Genomic DNA, 19,855 nt, shown 5'->3' on the forward strand with positions numbered 1-19,855 from the left:
CTGTCCAATCCAGTTATCCCCAAAATAACAGGGAGTCACTCAAAATATATCTTCCATTAAAAATTAACTGGCGCAATTATCAAAAAGATAGCACACTCCTCCCCAATTACTTTTGTCCATTATAATTTCCTCACTTACAAAAGCTAAGTGACAATGATTAATGTAATATTTAATAAGAACTAATTATTAGCTGGTATATTGCACAAATTAACACCCTATTAGAACTGATTATGCCATGTTTTATGGAAGTGTTTCACTATCTGCTTAATATATTTTTTCATGCTATTTTGTTGACTTAGGAATAAAACACTGTGAAAATTATTTGATCATGAGTATATACCTTCTCTGGTGCAGAAGATATGGAAATATATAAGAATAAAAAATTCTCTATGCTTATCATTAACCTACCAATGTGAGCTGCACACCACACTGTGGCTTTAGTAAGGTACGTATGCTTTCATATCATTTATTAAAATACAACTTAAAAACTTTATAAGATTGCCAGATGCAGTATGTACTTACACTTAATATTAACCTGAATTTGGGCTGTTTCATACTCCTAGCACATATCATATGGAAATATTACTTTGATATACACTTCAGTTAGAAATGTAGGCAATGCACATACCTGTCTACCCTGAAAAATGGCCTTAAAACCCATGCGATTTTCTGCACATAAAGTGGAGCATTTTAAAAATACACATTTTAATTCTGCACATACATGTGTGGTGTATTTTAAAAGAAAATCACCTTCCAACCTCTGTCAATCTTAATGCAAATATTCAAGGTGATTTGAAATTCTCACTCAATGGCAAAACAGAAAAACAATTTTGCTTACGATCAGAACTGTAGCTTGACTAATTGTCTATGCAAATCAGGCAATTTATATTAAAATTATGCATTTCCATTCGAGCCTCACTGGCACATGGGATCAGTAAAGAGATTTGGTGGGATGTCAGTAATGTGCTTGAATAATTCCTGCAAATTACAAATAAGCATTCAACTTTTCCTCAAAACTACAATTCTAAACAGGCAAACCTTATGCTACAATGTGTTTATTTTTCAAAAGTCAGCACATCAACATAAATTTAAAATATACCACTTGGACCATTTTAAGATTCAGCACCTAACGCCAAAAAAAAATTCAATATCCAATTTTTGTTTAAGACATACACATTAATTGTCAAACTATAAATGAACAAAATTATTCATCTTCTCAGAAATGGCAAGATAAATAAAACGAATGTGAAATAGTCTGGTTATACAGGAATCTGGACCTCATTATATAAAAAAAGCACGAGAAAGGGCATCCTAACACAAATGAATTACCTGCAGTCATAGAATAAATATTTTGATAATGAAAGTAATCAAGTTTACAGAGTTTTGCTTTTTAGAATTTTCTCTGCTTGTGTTTCTCCCAATCCTGCTGCAGTAATTCATACACACGCTGGGAGCCCTTCTACACCTTATCCATAATGTGCATTCTTTGCAAGTGTTAATAAGCTGTACAAAATAGAGATCAGCTAACCTACTAGAGACCGACGATTGAACCTGGGACGTTCCTGATCTCTATCAACTCAGTACCATGCCAGATGGCGACAATACTCAATGAGCCACCAGAGAAATGCAAACGTAGGCCATCGTGCAATAAATTAAATATGCAGTGCACGACAATTATCTTTCTTTGTCTGACAAAAGTAGCATCAAGAGCCTTGTGCAGAAGAACGCTGAAACAAAAGATAATGGGGCGCAGCTTTAAACCGCAAAAGCTCATAGTTAGAAATAACAGACAGGCTACGAGGGAGTTCCAGATAACCATATTTGAAAAAAATTAAGTTGATCCGTACAATGAAAGGGATTCATTCATTTAGTAAAACAGGTAACACTGCACCAATTTCATAACTGCACAGAAATATCCATGTAGAAACAGATTCCATCTTGTCTGTTGGTATAGTTGATGACATCAATTTGTTGGTGTACACTGTATCCTGACGTGGACTATTTTCCTAAACTCCCTGTGGGCTAACTGCATAGCCCAGAATCTGGGATGTTACTTACCAGAAGGCGTATAGCAGGAGGTTTCCAAAACCCCCTGTAATTTAAAGTGCAATCCCATCCTGTGGTGGGCTAGCATTGGACAAAAAAAAAGCTCATCATAGTAAAGAAAGCTGCAGGGGCAGCAATTATTAGCGATGTGATTATCATTCACAGTTGTTGGACATTCTTTCCACTGTGATGTCCCAGATGGGAGAGATCAGCTACTACTGTGTGAGATGCAATGCCCACTGACAACACAGTGCTTGTATTATCTATGTTCCCGAGATTTGGGAGCATTTAGGGATTGATGGTGACAAATCTTGTGATAAAATCTAGCTGCTGCTGTCCCTCATGTGAAGCGGAGTATTTGTGGCCCATGTCGAGATGAAATGAGCATTTGTTCCAGTTGTTATGAATTTGAATCACTCCATTGTTGTCATAATTCTTTCATGTAGATTTACATCGTGAGACTGACACTTCTGATTTCAAGCTTAATAATAATCGTCTGTGTTGCATGAGACAGACAGTACCCGAAAGGGTGAATTAATACTGTAGATAAGCCCATCAGGACTGTTCAGGGAGAAGCTAAACAGTGTCCTCCAAGAATTGTGTAGCATTTCTTAAACAGTGCTTCAGATTCTTTTTTGATTTTATGAGTATGTGGCTAAAGTAGTAAAGTGCAACATCACTTTTATATAATATCTCACAAGAGAGAGTCACTACCTTAGATGTCATGCAACTGGCCAATATATAACAAATCTTTACTGTTCAATCAAGTCCAAATCTATCTTCTGCTGAGTACATGGTGTAGGCATCCTTCCACACTCATTATCAGAAGCCAGATGAGTACAAATAAGAAAGATCGGCTCCAGCAAATAGACTCATGATATGTTTGCAGTGCAGACAAGCAACATTACAACAATCTGTATCAATGCTAAGCTCTGCCCATATTAAACCGAAGATGGTACTTTCAGTATGAGGTGTGCAAGTGCATTTCCACCCTTGCCATTGTAGCAAAACTGCTCTTGTTAAAGTTACAAATGTGATTATGACAAAATTAAGGATCCATCCTTACTTTTGGGGCAGCAAAATGGCTTAGTGATTAGCATTGGCCCCTCACAGCCTTGGGTAACTCCCTGTGTGGCGTCTGTACATTCTCCCAGTGTCTGTTTGGGCTTCTTCCAGGTGCCCCAGTTTCCTCCCAAAGTACAAAGATGTGCAGGTTAGGGTGGATTAGCCACGCTAAATTGTCCATAGTGTCCAATGATGTGCAGGCTAGTGGATTAGTTATGGGAAATGCAGGGTTACAGGGATAGAGTAGGGGATGGGTCTGGGTGGGTTGCTCTTTGGACAGTCATAGCAGACTCAATGGGTCGAATGGCCTGCTCCCCCAGTTTAGGGATTCTATGCTTCTCACCTTTCTTAACCTTTTCGCAGCCTTTGAATAGGTTGGTTACACCATCAGCCTTCAATGGACATTCACTTGGGTGGGACTGCACTCTTGTGGTTCCATCCTTATTTAATTGTAGCTGGAAAATCATTTGCAATTGTTTCTCTTCTTGCCTCCCTCTGTTACCTTCAATGCTCCTAAGGATGTACCTTAGCCCTTCCAATTTACAAGCTGCCCTTGGGTGACAGTCAGAGCTGTATTTTTCAGGTGTATATTGATGCCACCCACCTTTCTAGCCTCCTCCACAGTTGCTAAATTATCAAACACCTCGTCTGACATCTAGTACAAATTGAGCAAACTTTTTCTCTGACTGAAAACTGGAAGTAGAAAGTCATTGTCTTTGTTCCCTGCTACAATCCCCAGACTGAACAGGACAGTTCGCAACCTCCATGTCTTATTTAACCCTGAGGCGCACTTCCAATAAAATACTCATACCATCACTAATGTCAGCTATTTCGACTTCAGTAATATTGTTCAGATTTGCTCTGTCTCAGCTCAGCTGCTGAAACTCCCATTTAAGTTATATTTCAACTTTGACCTTGACTAATCTGCAGGCCTCTTGCGTGGCCTCCCACTGTCTGCCCTCAAATAAGGTCATCCAAAACTCACCGGCTATGACCTTACCTACACCAAGTCCCATTTGCCCAACAGCATCCTTATAATTCTGGCTTCTGAAGCAAGCCCATTTTAAATTACTCCAAAACTGGTTGATGCACCTTTAACTATTGAAACTTTAAGCTCTGAAACTCCCTCTTTAAACCCTCTGCAACTCTCCTCTCACCTTCAAACCTACCTCCTCGTCTGTGGCCATCTGCTTGAACATCATCTGAGGAACTTGCTGTCCAATTTGCTCAGTAAAACGTTCTGAAGTGCTTTGGAGTTATGTTGAATGTGCTACACAAATAGAAGTTACAACGGATCATGTTTGATAGTTCATAATCCGCTGATTTAAAACAATTTTCCAGAGCGGCAAAGCAATTAACTGTTGCTGATGTTAACTGCCTAAAATACAAAATGGCCTCATGTGGTCCAGTGGTAGTGACGGTTGACAAAGAGACCAGGGTTCAAGTCCCATCTGCTCCAGAGCTGTGTAATAACATCTCTGAATGAGTTGATACAAAAACTGAGACCCTACCAGTGTAATGTGGATGATCACTGGATGCATTCCTCTTCCAACAAAAATATAGCAAAATGATTGTTTAACTCAATGACCCATAACTATTCCTAAAACTAAACATTCAGAAAATCAGGAGTGCAATACAATCGCCTCCCTATGATGGTTTAGGCTGCAAGATGGTGGCATTGAACCAGGTGGAAGGCTGGCAGCTGGGGACCCATGCCAGTTTCCTGTTGTGATGCTGACTAAGTGGAAAGCCAATGTACAACATTCCTGGTCCACTGCCAATTAAAGTCATTAGTGGGCAATTAATACCCTCTTAAAAGCCTCATCCTGACAACACTGTTCTTAACCCAGTGACGAGCAGTGGATTCACCAAATGCGGACCTCAGAAAGTTAACCTTACCATGGTTGCTTTGGGCTTCTGGGTAAGGTTATTCATTCAAAAGACATTCAACGTCTGTCTAGAGACAGCCAACCCCCTTACTCTTGTTGCTGACCCTTCTCTAACAGTAACTCACTTATGTCTAGGCACATTTGGACTGGGTGGGTGCAATACTGGCAGCTCCACAATGGCACAACTAAACATTGAAAACCTTTGCAGGTCTCCATCGGTGGAATCCCCGCTGCACCATTGGGGCCTTTAGGAAAGGTTTGCTGCTGTTCAGTTACGTGCCTGATTGACAATGAATGCGAGAGGCTTTCCTGAAAAGAGGTGATGCAGAGATTCTGTGGGTCTCCAGCTGGCAGGCAGCACCCCAGGCACCTCATGTAAACACCATCCCAAAGTTTTCATGGAATCCTTACACTGTGCAAGCAGGCCACTCAGCCCAACGAGTCCATACTGACCCTCTGAAGAGCATCTCACCCAGACCCACCCAACTACAGTATCCCTGTAACCCTGCACTTTCCATGGCTAATCCACCTAGCTTGCACATCCCTGGATACTAAGCAATTTAGCATGGCCAATCCACCTAACCTGCCCAGATTTGGACTGTGGGAGGAAACTGGAGCACCCATAGGAAACCCTTGCTGACAGGGGGAGAATGTGCAACCTTCACACAGATGGTTACCCAACAGTGGAATTGAACTTGGGTCCCTGACACTGTGAGGCACAGTGCTAACCACTGAACTATCCAGTCTTACATTCCTGTAATTTCACTCCCAAACTCTGGAATGAGCAAAAACTGGCAATCTCACATTTTTGTTCAAGGGAAACTCATGACAGTCTCTTATGACCTCTCAATCCATGGCTTCCACAAAGAGATAAAGTCCAGGTTTTTTTTTTTATTTAGTGTGGAGACTGAATAAGAACTCACCATACTGTAATGTGACTGAGATCCATATATCACCACAGACACCCTATTTTTCCCCTCTCTCCTTTCTTTAACACTTACCAGCTTTTTTCCATATTTCCTCTGGCAGGTGGCCAGATGGTCTGTGAAGGAACTCCCGATGGGAATCTGGAAAAAGAAAAATATATGTGCTGTGATCAAAGGTGATTTCTGGGTAAATTCACGAATGCATTTTCAACAGATGATTTCCTCCAATACTAGGTACAGTGTTGGAAACTTCACAAATTGATAGAGTGGAGTATGACAAGTAATAAATTTTTTCATTCCATTGTTATCTCTCAGGGAATGTCTAAGATTGAGGCAGATTAATTGGGACTGGCTCATTCATGTCAACCATTACAGTGAGAAGCAATAAATGTCCTCCATTTTGTTTTTGATGCTCTGACCAGTACAGATATGTGCATCAGGCATTAAGTTCAGAAGGAACTGGAAGATTCAGTGAGGATTCATTTGCTTCATATAACTGCAAATATTTTGATCCGTTAAACTGAGGTGTCTATGAGACTGGGAATGGACGGTGAAGACAGAGTGAAGAAGTTGGGACTTTTGTGGTCCAATGACAACATCAGCTGTTTTGTGAAGCCAACACAAAACAATGATTGTGTCATGTCACCCTATTAGATAAAGGAGGTATAGTGGTGATAGATTTGGGGATGTTACTCTATGATGTGAAGTTGGCACCACATTAACAGTGTAATGGCAGCATTATGAGCTTTACTGCACCAAATTAAAGAGTAGGTTATGGTACCTAATGACTGTTACCTAGTTGGGCAGGATCTGTATTCACAGGACTCTGTTGTCTGGAATGGCTGCTGCTGCCACTACCTTTTTTTATATCCTCTGCATCACTGTACCGCCTGATCCAGTAATTGAGCTCCTCACGGTCAGCTTCCTGACATCGTCGAAGGACCGTAAGCGACCGCCTCGTCTTCTCTACCATGTCCATGATACAGTTTAAAAGCTGAAACAACATGTCGAGATGTATCTATGAGCCAGTAAACCTAGTCGCATGTTTACATGTAGTAAGATCACATCAGAACTTCATACACAGTCACATGTTAATGATTCCATTATTATTCCCAGTTTAAAAGCTAAAACTATTGCCAAGATTTAACAGATTTAAATACCTTTAAAGTGTATGATTGGAGGAGATGCAAACTTTAATTGGGAAGTGAAAGATTACAGTATTCCAAATGAAGCATATTTACACTGCTAGTATAACATTAAGTTTAATGTATATTTCGTATTTTGCATGTTAAGAAAGGAAGAGAAATTTTTAGTTTAATTTTCTTAGAGTTAGCCTTGTGAGCTTGGTGACAAGGAATCTGGAGAACCGTTTGTATTTTGATTGCGTACATGCTCAATGAGGTTTACAAACATTGAAGAGATGGGGAAGTACTTTAGCGAATTAAAAAAGCAGAAAAACTGTGTTGCTTAGTGACATGGGTTCAGAGACCCAAAGAGACGAAAAAAAGTCCAAAAAAGGAGGCAGTGTGCATGAGAAAGTGGATGCTAGATTGCTAAACAGGGTAGTGATAAATCCAGCAAGACTGCTGCAATCTGAGTTTCAGAAACTTGGGCTGAAACTGAACGTATTTTTTGGTCAAGTGTGAGTTGTGTTGATTTTATTTTGCTGTTAAGTCGATTAAGTTTTCTCACCATATCTTCTTATCCAACTCTACTCCGTATCTACTTACTCCACCATCACTATGGCATCCCTTCCAACCCCATCTTACCAGCCACCATTCAGCTGATATTCTGGAACTAACAGGCAAACCTTGCACCCACCCTACTTCAAAAGCGCACTGTGCACCCAGACAAGCAGTCCATAAGACCGTAAGACAGAGGAGTGGAAGTAAGGCCATTCAGCCCATCGAGTTCACTCCGCCATTTAATCATGGCTGATGGGCATTTCAACTCCACTTACTCGCACTCTCCAGATAGCCCTTAATTCCTTGAGAGATCTAGAATTTATCAATCTCTGCCTTGAAGATATTTAACGTCCCAGCCTCCACTGCGCTTGACCTGCACTGCATACTTCCTGGTATTTGTCTTGGACATGGATGACACGGGGAAATTGTTCTCCCACTTTGGAACCTGGGATCCAGAGGTCTTGCTGAATGGGGTGGCACATCCTTATCCCCAGCCAGGAAGAGCTGTTCCCCTTCGCAGCCTGCTTGGAGGTTGCCACCCAGCCTCAGCCATTGCCTTACACTAACACCATCTCTAATGCTGTACCCACCTCCCACTTAGACTCATACACTACTACTATCACTTCTGCTCACCAACATTTTCCCTGGGTTGCTGTCACCCACCCCAATCCCACTAACCCTGCCTGCACTCTGTGCAGCCCACTCACTCACACAGGATACCTCACCGCACCAACTTTAACAGCTGTGCCACCCTCTTTCATCTCCCTTAATTTCTCTCTTTTCAGAAGGAAAACTGCCCGCAATAAGCACAGAGAGTCAAGACGGGTGGTGGGCTGCGTAATGTTTCTCTCCTCATCCTGTTCGTGGAAGCCACCTTGACTCTGACTGACCCTCGGCTTCGGAGACTGCCCTTGACTAACTCTGCCAGGATCCCTTAAAGATATTGCCTTTGACTTAACGGAGGCCTACAGCCACCCATGTTACACTTCCTACCTTCGTGCCTCTGCTAAACAACAGAAGTAATACGAGCGTAGTATCTCTGGCTGAGGGGGCAACATACAAAAAGACAAGGCAAGGCAACATGAGGCAGAGATGCTGTGAGCATCCAGGTAGATTCAGAATGGGTGAGTCCTACAACAGCAAGTGAAGAGCCCTGGGGTACAGCTTGGTCCAGTTTTTGAACTGGGTACTTATCCCAGGGTGCACAGCACCGCAATGATTGTTCCCGATGTAGCCTGAGGTGTAGCATCAATGTGCAGGGGCATCCCATCAGTAGATGGGCCATCAAATCCAGTTCCAATGCCTGTGTGCGATGCTGTTGGGGCACGGTGTCCAACATGGAGGCCCTCACAGCACGCAATAAGCTGAATTCACCAGGTACTCACACTGATTTTCAAATCCAATTTTCTCAATGGCTGGCTTGTTTGGCAGCTTTGGTAAAATAGGCTGCTGCATATTAATGAGGCAAGATGAGCTGTTAACAAGGCACTTAACAAACAATATTCCTCCATAATTGACAACTCTGTCGCCTAGTGAACAATTCTCTAGCTGCCTGTCAAAAGCATAAAAGATGGAGCGAGATGCACCCAACCTTGAGAAAGGTCTCGGTGGATTGCTGGTTGATTCTATCGCAAATTTCACCATTGCCCATATTGTTCAGACCCCTATAAAAGGTTCCATTCCTTTGTGTCTGATCTTAAGTATTTTTAGGAAAGAAACCAACTGAAGGGAAAGCACCTAGTGATAGCACAGACACTGCCAGAAATCAAAAATGTGGTGCTGGAAAAGCACCGCAGGTCAGGCAGCATCAGAGGAGCAGGAAAATCGACGTTTCGGGCATAAGCTCTTCATCACGGGCTCACGATTCCTGTTGAAGGGCTTATGCCCGAAACATAGATTCTCCTGCTCCTCGGATGCTGCCTGACCTGCTGTGCTTTTCCAGCACCACACTCTCGACACTGACCTCTAGCATCTGCAAACCTCACTTTCTCCTTGACACTGCCAGAAGGTAAACATGACGTAGAGGAGCTGGTGTTGGACAGGGGTGGACAAAGTTAAAAATCACACAACATCAGGTTATAGTCCAATAGGTTTATTTGGAAGCACTAGCCTTCAGAGCGCTGCTACTTCATCAGGCAGCTGTGGAAGCGGACCATAAGACAGGAAAACAGTTGCAGCTATACCAGCCTGAGGTCGAACCCTTGGTGTGACAATAGTGGTTAATCTTTGCTGGGGTTTTGGTATCTCTAAGGATATTGCCGATTGTAATGAAACATTTCTGATCTCCTCCTCTAGTGGAATGTAGTTTTATATTTTCTTGTTTAATTGAAGCTTTAGGCTTGGATTAGAAGTGCTAAATGTGTTCACTAACTGACCTCCAAAGGGAAGAAAGGGGGTTAGGGGCCATCAAGCCAGGTTTCATTCTGGGATCTGACTTATCCAGTATTAACAACAGTTGGGATCATAATACCACCATGTTAGTATTTGCACAGGACACAAATTTCTGTACTTTAACGCATAAACAGCACTGAATTATATGCATCATTCAGACTTTACAGAACAAACACACAAGGTACCTGTTAGAGTAAATATAAAATTGCAGTTGTTTCCCTTCAGGTTAGCTTTCCAATAAATTGATTTATTTTCTTACATGATCAAGGTGCTTCCATTCCTCTGCCCATTCCCTATCCGTTAGTCTATGATCAATCACTTCTTCTTGACGGGTGCCATGCATCCCTGCCAACAGTGGAAAATAATTTCAGACTTCCAAAGCTATTCTTCTGAAAAACATGCCTTTTTTTTATGTTATCCATCAAGTAACTCATAACCTCCCTGCAATTCTCATCACTAACATAAAAGTGACACATCCATCCTTCAGCATGCACACTGGTTTACCACAAATATCTATAGGCAAGCTTTGGCCCATTGCACTTGCAATGTTCACTAGTCATAATAAACATATATCATCTCAACACAATGCATCTTTTTGGATATCTGGTACATTATAGTGCCTTTGGCAGTTCATTCGATAATAAATCAAGGAAATGCAATGGTTATTTCATAGGTTTTTGAATGGTTTGACAGAAATCCGCTACTGATACTCACCGAGAGGTCTGTTCCTGTCCCTGAGGTCTCTGTGGTTGGGATGTCTGTATGAATCCCTGTAGTGGTGAGCCATGGCCATATCATCCAGACGGTAGTGCTGAGGTGGGGGTGGTGTTGGGTGAGGCAGGCCGTTGGGCTGGTAAGATAACCCATTATTTGGACTAAACCGTTGGTTGGGGCTTATAGTGCAGGGCCGCTTGCTAGGATGCTCTGAGTGCAAAGGCTCACGATCGTAGCCATTCTCTTTGGTTCTGCAAAGTTGTCAAAATGGTCAAACATAAACGCATAAGAAATGTCTAGCTACTATAATGTGCTATAACCTGACAAAGCACTCTGTTATTAGAATGAAACTCTCTTAATTACAGCATTATTAAATTCTATTCCAAGTAGATCCGGTATTTACTCTTATGTACAAAAAAGAATCAGACTTTGCTAGGTACAATGACTGTGGCATCCCTGTGATAATAGAGAAACAAAATGATGTTTTTAACGAGCTGCTTTAATAGACTCAACCTCACTGCAACCAGCCATCCATAACTGACCATATGCAGGAAGGAAAGCAGCAAAACTGTCAGCTGTTTTCCTTAAACCAGCATTTTCCAAGTTGCTCATTTCTTATCATCATAAAAAGATCAGAGACAGGATTAAGTACAGTGCCACGGGTACATTAATTAACTCAAAGTAGTAAGAAAGAACACTTCCTGAGTCCAAAATTCCACGGTTGAAAGCAAGATGTTGCAATTTAAGAAAGAGGAAAAAAAAGCACAAGTCAGCATTCACCCGCATACTTTCTTTTTTGCCCCAATGATGCATCTGCACAGACAAATTTCAGCTTGAAAAGAATCCATTCTGTTGATAAATTGCTGCCATTTGTCTCACCTGTCTGGAGTTCGCCTTTTCCCATTTTCATTAACATCAAGCAGCAGCTCGGAGGAGTCTACGGGTGAGGTGGTGCTGGCATCCAGCAGCAGCTGCTCATGCTGTGCGAGGTACTGTGCTGGGTTCTGCTTGGCCAAGCGTGCGCAGTGAAGTAGCTCCCTCTGCAGCAGGGGCAGGTTGGCCTGCGAGAAAAATGATACAAAAAACAATATCACGGTCAGCGCTGCCACATGGGAGAACTGCGAGGCCCCCAGCTGACCTTAAAGTTGAATGAATAAGCAAATAACTAAAGTGGCCTGACAACGCAATGACTTATTTGGCGCCCTTGGAAGCTGTGTTTTCGCCCAGGGTTCTTCTCAGCTCTGGGATGCTCGTCAGTATGAATTGCTGTAGCATCATGCTGTAGGGCATGTGTTCCATTTGGCTGTAATTCCACATTGGAGTTTCACATACATATAAATTATGAAAAATGGCAGGGTCACTCCTGGAGTAAAATGCAGCATGGAAGCAATTGCCAAACTAGATCTGGAACAGCCAAATTGGTTGTCAGAGTGATGGTGCTCCTGAGAGGTTGCAAGCACTGTTCGGACTAGCAGAACAGGGATAAGGTAAGGCAATATTTTAATGTTGGTCAATGTATGCACTCTAAGTACAAGTTTAATTGAGACACATAAAAATCAAGGGTTTACAACACAAAAGGAAGATGGCATAATCCTTGGTAGTTTGGAAAAAAGTAAAGGTTTCACACATACCCATATGTAAATACATATAGAACAAATAATATGGGAATGTGGAACTGTCCTACTGGCAATGGCCAAGGCATGGATTGAAACAAGAATCAAGTCAGTCAGTCATGGCAGTCTGGGTAACCATACAGATTTCTCAAAACCAATAATTACCTTTAGGTCCCAGATTACCATTATTCTGAAAAGTTAGTCCTGCAGCATACTGCCATGGTTACATTCAGTCAATTCTAACAGTTAACATTACACACTCAGAAAATGCAGGCACATAATATTGGATTTGAATTCCACCACAGCCTCTGGTCAGCAGACCTCACCCTTAAGCATGAAAGAACCATAGACACAACAGTTCAAAAGCATGGAGATGTCAGACTAACATCTTCTATAGGTGGAGTCATGCCTGATATACATTTATTAAAGGTGGTCACTGCAGCTCTCAAATATAACTCAGGAGAGCATCCCTAATTTTGACAAGTTTGCATTGAACTTAGTGGTGTCTTTGCACTGTTGCTTGTGGCAAGCAACATTAGTTAGCATTGCCTAGCAACTGTGTGCCACTAATTACCTCTTACCTACAATAATACCGTCATTGCCAACTTGATCACGAGGCCTGAACAATCCCCAACCACCGCCACTTTCCTCCACATGGCTGAACTTGTTCTCTCACTGAACAATTTCTCCGTTAATTCATCTCACTTCTGCCAAGTCAAGGCATGGCTATGGGGACCCGCATGGGTTCCAGTTATGCCTGCCTCTTTAAGAGTATGTGGAACAATCCTTGTTCCAATCCTACTCCGTCCCCCTCCCACAACTCTTCAGCACATCAATGACTGCTTGGGTGCTACTTCATGCTCCTGCCAGGACCTTGAAAGATTTGTTCATTTTGCTTTCAATTTCCACCTCTATAACTTCCACATTGTCCATTTCTGACACTTCCCTTCCTTGACCTCTCCGTCTCCATTTCAGGGATTAAACTGTCCACTGCTATTCACTACAAAACCAGTGACTCCATTGCTACCTTCATGACAACTCATCACACCCCACGCCCTGCAAGGATTCCATCCCATTTGCCCTGTTCCTTCACCTACATCATATCTAGTCTGATGATGCCACCTTCCAGAACAGTGCTGCTGACGTGGCTTACCTCTTCCATGACCGTGATTTCCCACTGCGATAGGGCCCTCAACTGAATCTGACATATCGCCTGTGCCTCTGTCCCTTCTCATCAATCACAACAGCGTGATCGGGTCCTCCTTGCCCTCACTTTTCATCCCACCAACCTCTGCATTCAAAAGGATCATTCTCCATCCTTTCAGACAACTGTAGCAGAACGCCACCACCGAACACATCGCCCCCTCACTTGCCCATCTTCATTTCACAGGGATCATTCCCTCTGGGACATACTAGTCCGTTCTTCAACCACTAACAGCAGCCTCCCTCCCCACCCCATGTAACTGTAGAAGGTGCAGCACCTGCCCCATCACCACCTTCCTGCTCACTATCCAAGGGCCTAAACGGTCTTTCCAGGTGAAGCAGCATTTCACCTGTACCTCCTCCAATCTTGTGCATCGTATTTGCTACACCCAATGTGGCCTACTCTACACTTGAGAAACTAAACGCAGACTGGGTGACTGCTTTGCAGAACATCTCCAGTTTGTGCACAAGCAAGGTTCTGACCTTCCAGTAATCGATCACTTTAACACAACGTTTTGCTCACATGCCGACATGTCTGTCCTCAGCATGCTGCAGTGCTCCAATGAATCACAACACAAAACTTGAAGAGTCATAGAGATGTACAGCATGGAAACAGACCCTTCAGTCCAACTTGCCCATGCCAACCAGAATTAATCTAAATTAATCTAGTCCCATTTGCCAGCACATATCCCTCTAAATTCTTCCTATGCATATACCCATCCAGATGCCTTTTAAATGTTGTAATCGTACCAGCCTCCACCACTTTTTTTTTAAAGGAACAGCACCATCTCATCTTCAAACTTGGTGATTTACAACTTTCCAGACTCAATATGGAGTTCAACACTTTCAAATTGTAAACCAATTCCTTCTTTTAGCTTTGCTTGTTACATTCTCTGTCATTATCTCTTCCCTCTCTCTACCCCAGTGGGATCATCTGTTTTTCCCAGTCCGGCAGTTAGACGCACCATTGTTCTGCCATTCTCACATTCCGATCACTTCAGCTGAACTATCCATATGCTTTCTCCCCCAGCACTCCAGCCACCTCCCTTTCTCACTATAGCATAAAGTCTGGCCCTTCCACACTTCATTTCAGCTCTGAAGAACAGAAATCTAGACTCGAAACATTAGCTGGCTATCGCTCCACAGATGTTGTGTGACCTGCTGTGATCTCCAGCATTTGTTGTTTTCAGTACTGCATCTGTAGTAATTTGCTCCTGCCCACCATAAACATCCTCTTGGCTCATCACTGACTTAATTGGATTGACCAATCAAAACAATAGCTTCTCTAAAAAGGGATAATAGTGGTTGGATGTTTACTGGTAGGTCATCTTCTGCACCTCAAAAGGCTCAATTCAGGATTATGATGAAATTTCAAGTATTAGATGTAATACCTCTTGCTTGCTATGAGCTGTCACAATAATATTTAAAAACTTCAATATCATTTGGGATAGAGTTAACTCTTGATTAGCATCCTAGTCCATGGAGCTCAATGTCCACCTCTCCACATTCAAGACACACTGTGGATGTCACATATACTCTTTACACAAGAACAATAACTCACTAACTTACTTCAGCAACACTAAGCAGCCTCATGAACTCTGCTGCCAAGTAGAGTAAGAGTACTAATGCTAAAAACAATTAAACAATTCAAGCCTGGTAAATTCTGACTTGGACACTTATCACAATTTCTTCTTCACTGAAGGGTTAATACCTTGCAATTCTCCATTTAACACCACTGCACAAACACATCACTACAAGAACCGAAGTCATTCAGTGAAGAAACTGTGGAAAGACACTTATTACATTTAAGATTCCAAAAGATGGTTAACAAAATTTCCATACGAAGGACCATCACTCTTTCAGGGTAAAAATTTGAGAATAGATACAGATAAGAAATTTATCCAAGATTTGAAACACAATCTTTAGATATTTATTTGAGGAGTCAGGTCAGGGTGGAGAGATATAAATTAAATGGTGAGCACCAATGGGACCACTGTTTTAATTTAGATAATTGATTTGGATCTAGAAATTGATCAAACACGTGGATAATATGTAAGAATAGAAGGAACGGAGGTGGCGTAAAAATTGTAAAGAGCATTTAACAAAATTTGTAGTAAGTTATAAATTATAAGAAATCTGTCAAACAATCCCAAACAAATTTGAATGCAGACAAATGAAAAATACTGAAGACAAAGGAAAATTTGCAATATGTATTCTCCACAGATTTGGATGAAATTTTCCAGGATGAAGTTAAAATACAGTTTTTCAAGGATGAGATGTTTATCAGATTAAACCAGAGCAAAGTCAATGTAATGTCAAACTAAGCTAAAGCAGTAAATTATAGATCAAACTAAGTTATTTGGAAACAGTGTGGTCCTCTAGTTAGATTACATCAATTCTGGTCACTGAGCCATGAGCTTCAGAAGGTAAAGAGTTACATGACCAATCTCAATGTGTCAAAAGGCTGAGTTACGAAAAAAGCTTTGAGAGACTTAAGCGTTTCAACCTTGATGGTACTGTCTGAACCTGATTTTTAGATTAGATTAGATTACATTACATTACAGTGTGGAAACAGGCCCTTCGGCCCAACAAGTCTACACCAACCTGCCGAAGCGTAACCCAACCATAACCCTACATTTACCCCTTACCTAACACTACGGGCAATTTAGCACGGCCAATTCACCTGACCTGCATATCTTTGGGAGGAAACCGGGAGGAAACCGGAGCACCCGGAGGAAACCCACGCAGACATGGGGAGAACATGCAAACTCCACACAGTCAGTCGCCTGATTTCATAGATGATTGTGAAGAATAGAGAAAGGCTAGTCCAGAACAACTCCAAAATAAATTGCTGAGCACAGGAAACTTCATCGAATGATCAGGAAGATACAGACCTAATCCTACCCAGAAAGGAATGGACATGCAATGAAGACAGAGCTGCTAGATAATTAAAGTAATAATTAAACACCGCAAAGAGGGAGAAGGTAGATCTTCCTTGTAGATGAAATAAAGTTGACTGAACAACAGCTTTTCTAAACAGTGACTAATTTTGGATTGACTGGAGCCCTTGGACTGCAAAGTACCACTAGCTTGGGGGTGAGGAAAACCATTACAATGTAAGACCCCAGATGGAAGTATGGAATTGAGATAGTCTGCAAAGATCGAGGGTCAAGAGTTTCCATCATGCCCTGTCTAGGGAATACTCATTAGGCAATTATACTCCAGCAAGCAACAATATTTTCAGGAGATGTGGAGAAAGAAAGGAAGAGAACGTCCAACTAACAGAAAACAAGAGAAAAAGCTCAGGCTATAGGAGTGCTACAAGATCAATAGGGAAGTAATTGCATAATTCTAAAATGAATATTAATGATATCAGTTTGCCACAATACCATCTTTCAACAAGAAAAACAGATTCTTGCTGCTCCAAAAACATTGCAAATGTTCATAAATCTTTGACAACTAGTAACACTTCTGAAAGGCCAAGCCATTCCAAATTAATAAAATGAATGGTCTGTGCATTAAATTTCTTAAATATTTTATAAACAAATGTGTACCAAGTCAATGACAAACATAATTATGCATTGCCAGAATTCCAGTAGTAAGTATTGGCTGCTGAAATTCTTTTGTCTCTCAGTTACTTCTAGACCTCACTATCACAATGCATCCTGGCTGGCCTCTTGCATTCTCCCCTCTGAAAACTAAGGTCATCAAAAGCTCTGCTGTCCATTTCTTAACTTGCATGATTTTTAAAAAAATTATGGAATGTGGACATCGCTGGCTATGCAAGCTTTTGTTTATCCCCCCCCCTCCCCCCTTGCCTCAGAGTAGCTGCTGGTGACTAGTCTTCACAAATTATTGCAGAGCTCAAGGTGTAGGAACACCAACAGTGCTACTAAGAAGGGAGCTCCAGGGGTTTGTCCTTGTGACAGAGACAAAATGGTTACATAGTTCCAAGTTAGGAAGGTTGATGTCTTGGAGGGGCACTTGCAGGGGATGGTGATCCATGTATCTGCTAACCTTGTCCTTCCACACGACAGAGATCACAGGTTTCGAAGATACCATCAAAAGAGACTGGGTGAGTTACTGAAGTGTATACAGTCGATGGTACACTCTGTTTCCACTATGTGCCACTGATGAAGGAAGTGAATAAAAGGTGGATGGAGTGCTAATCAAGTGGACTGCTTTATCATGAATGGTTGAGGAGAAAGTGAGGTCTGCAGATGCTGGAGATCAGAGATGGAAATGTGTTGCTAGAAAAGCGCAGCAGGTCAGGCAGCATCTAGGGAACAGGAGAATCGACGTTTCGGGCATTAGCCCTTCTTCAGGAATGAGGAAAGTTGGTCCAGCAGGCTAAGATAAAAGATAGGGTGGAGGGACTTGGGGGAGGGGCGTCGGAAATGTGATAGGTGGAAAGAGGTCAAGGTGAGGGTGATAGGTCAGACTGGGGTGGGGGCGGAGAGGTCGGGAAGAAGATTGCAGGTTAGGAAGGCGGTGCTGAATTTGATGGATTTGACTGAGACAGGGTGGGGGGAGGGGAAATGAGGAAACTGGTGAAATCCGAGTTCATCCCTTGTGGTTGGAGGGTTCCTAGCCGGAAGATGAGGCGTTCTTCCTCCAACCGTCGTTTCGCTGTGGTCTGACGATGGAGGAGTCCAAAGACCTGCATATCCTTGGTAGAGTGGGAGGGGGAATTGAAATGTTGAGCTACAGGGTGGTTGGGTTGGTTGGTCCGGGTGTCCCAGAGGTGTTCCCTGAAACGCTCCGCAAGTAGACGGCCCGTCTCCCCAATATAGAGGAGGCCACATCGGGTGCAAAGGATGCAATAGATGATATGTGTGGAGGTACAGGTGAATCTGTGGCGGATATGGAAGTTTCCTTTGGGGCTTTGGAGGGAGGTGAGGGGGGAGGTGTGGGCGCAAGTCTTGCACCTCCTGCGGTTGCAGGGGAAGGTGCCGGGAGTGGAGGTTGGGTTGGTGGGGGGTGTGGATCTGACGAGGGAGTCACGGAGGGAGTGGTATATTTCCCTCCCCTCCCCTATCAGCATTCCGTAAAGACCACTCCCTCCGTGACTCCCTCGTCAGATCCACACCCCCCACCAACCCAACCTCCACTCCCGGCACCTTCCCCTGCAATCGCAGGAGGTGCAAGACTTGCGCCCACACCTCCCCCCTCACCTCCCTCCAAGGCCCCAAAGGAAACTTCCATATCCGCCACAGATTCACCTGTACCTCCACACATATCATCTATTGCATCCTTTGCACCCGATGTGGCCTCCTCTATATTGGGGAGACGGGCCGTCTACTTGCGGAGCGTTTCAGGGAACACCTCTGGGACACCCGGACCAACCAACCCAACCACCCTGTAGCTCAACATTTCAATTCCCCCTCCCACTCCACCAAGGATATGCAGGTCTTTGGACTCCTCCATCGTCAGACCACAGCGAAACGACGGTTGGAGGAAGAACGCCTCATCTTCCGGCTAGGAACCCTCCAACCACAAGGGATGAACTCGGATTTCACCAGTTTCCTCATTTCCCCTCCCCCCATCCTGTCTCAGTCAAATCCATCAAATTCAGCACCGCCTTCCTAACCTGCAATCTTCTTCCCGACCTCTCCGCCCCCACCCCAGTCTGACCTATCACCCTCACCTTGACCTCTTTCCACCTATCACATTTCCGACGCCCCTCCCCCAAGTCCCTCCACCCTATCTTTTATCTTAGCCTGCTGGACCAACTTTCCTCATTCCTGAAGAAGGGCTAATGCCCGAAACGTCGATTCTCCTGTTCCCTAGATGCTGCCTGACCTTATCATGAATGGTGTAAAGCTTGTTGAGTACTGTTGGAACTTCAATCATCCAAGCTTTCCATCAGACTGCTGACTTGTAAAAGATGGACCGGCAATGGGGAGACAAGAGGTGGGTTACTCACCACCAAATTCCTGGCCTGACCTATTTTTGTAGCTACATTATTTATTGGACTAGTTCAGTTCAGTTTCTGGTCAATGGTAACCACCAGAAAGTTTGTAGTAGGGAAGTCAACAGTTACAATGCTGTTGAACATCAAGGGGCAATAGTTAGATTCCTGTTCATTGAAGATGGTTTCTGGTGGCACTTGTGTGGTGTGAATGTTACTGAGAATGTTGCCTATCATCCTTGCCCTCAAATAGAGATCTTTTTGACTTTTTTATACAGATGTAAAATAGCCTATAAAAATGTTAAACCAGCATCTCTGAAGAGATTTGCTGACTATCATCTTATTTTTGTTTGTGGCACCTTGCTGAATCGACTTCAGCATTTCCTAACCAGCAACAGTGACGAGATGTCAA

The 19,855-nt window shown here is 42.9% G+C and overlaps 1 protein-coding gene across 1 annotated transcript in view; it reads right to left on the bottom strand.

Moving 5' to 3' along the window:
- Positions 1-19,855, bottom strand: part of runx1t1 (RUNX1 partner transcriptional co-repressor 1) — a 109,777-nt gene that overhangs the window by 28,958 nt on the left and 60,964 nt on the right. Inside the window, exons 5-9 of the mRNA XM_087986527.1 lie at positions 11,596-11,777; positions 10,717-10,967; positions 10,262-10,347; positions 6,722-6,920; positions 6,002-6,067 (exon numbers count right to left, since the gene is read on the bottom strand). Of these exons, the coding sequence (XP_087842653.1) occupies positions 6,002-6,067; positions 6,722-6,920; positions 10,262-10,347; positions 10,717-10,967; positions 11,596-11,777 (784 nt within the window). The remainder of the gene's footprint in view (positions 1-6,001; positions 6,068-6,721; positions 6,921-10,261; positions 10,348-10,716; positions 10,968-11,595; positions 11,778-19,855) is intronic.

This window comes from Chiloscyllium plagiosum, unplaced genomic scaffold, assembly GCF_037043375.1.
Source record: "Chiloscyllium plagiosum isolate Xiang-an unplaced genomic scaffold, Cpla_swu_hap1 HiC_scaffold_4, whole genome shotgun sequence".
In the NCBI taxonomy this organism is placed as follows: Eukaryota; Metazoa; Chordata; class Chondrichthyes; order Orectolobiformes; family Hemiscylliidae; genus Chiloscyllium; species Chiloscyllium plagiosum.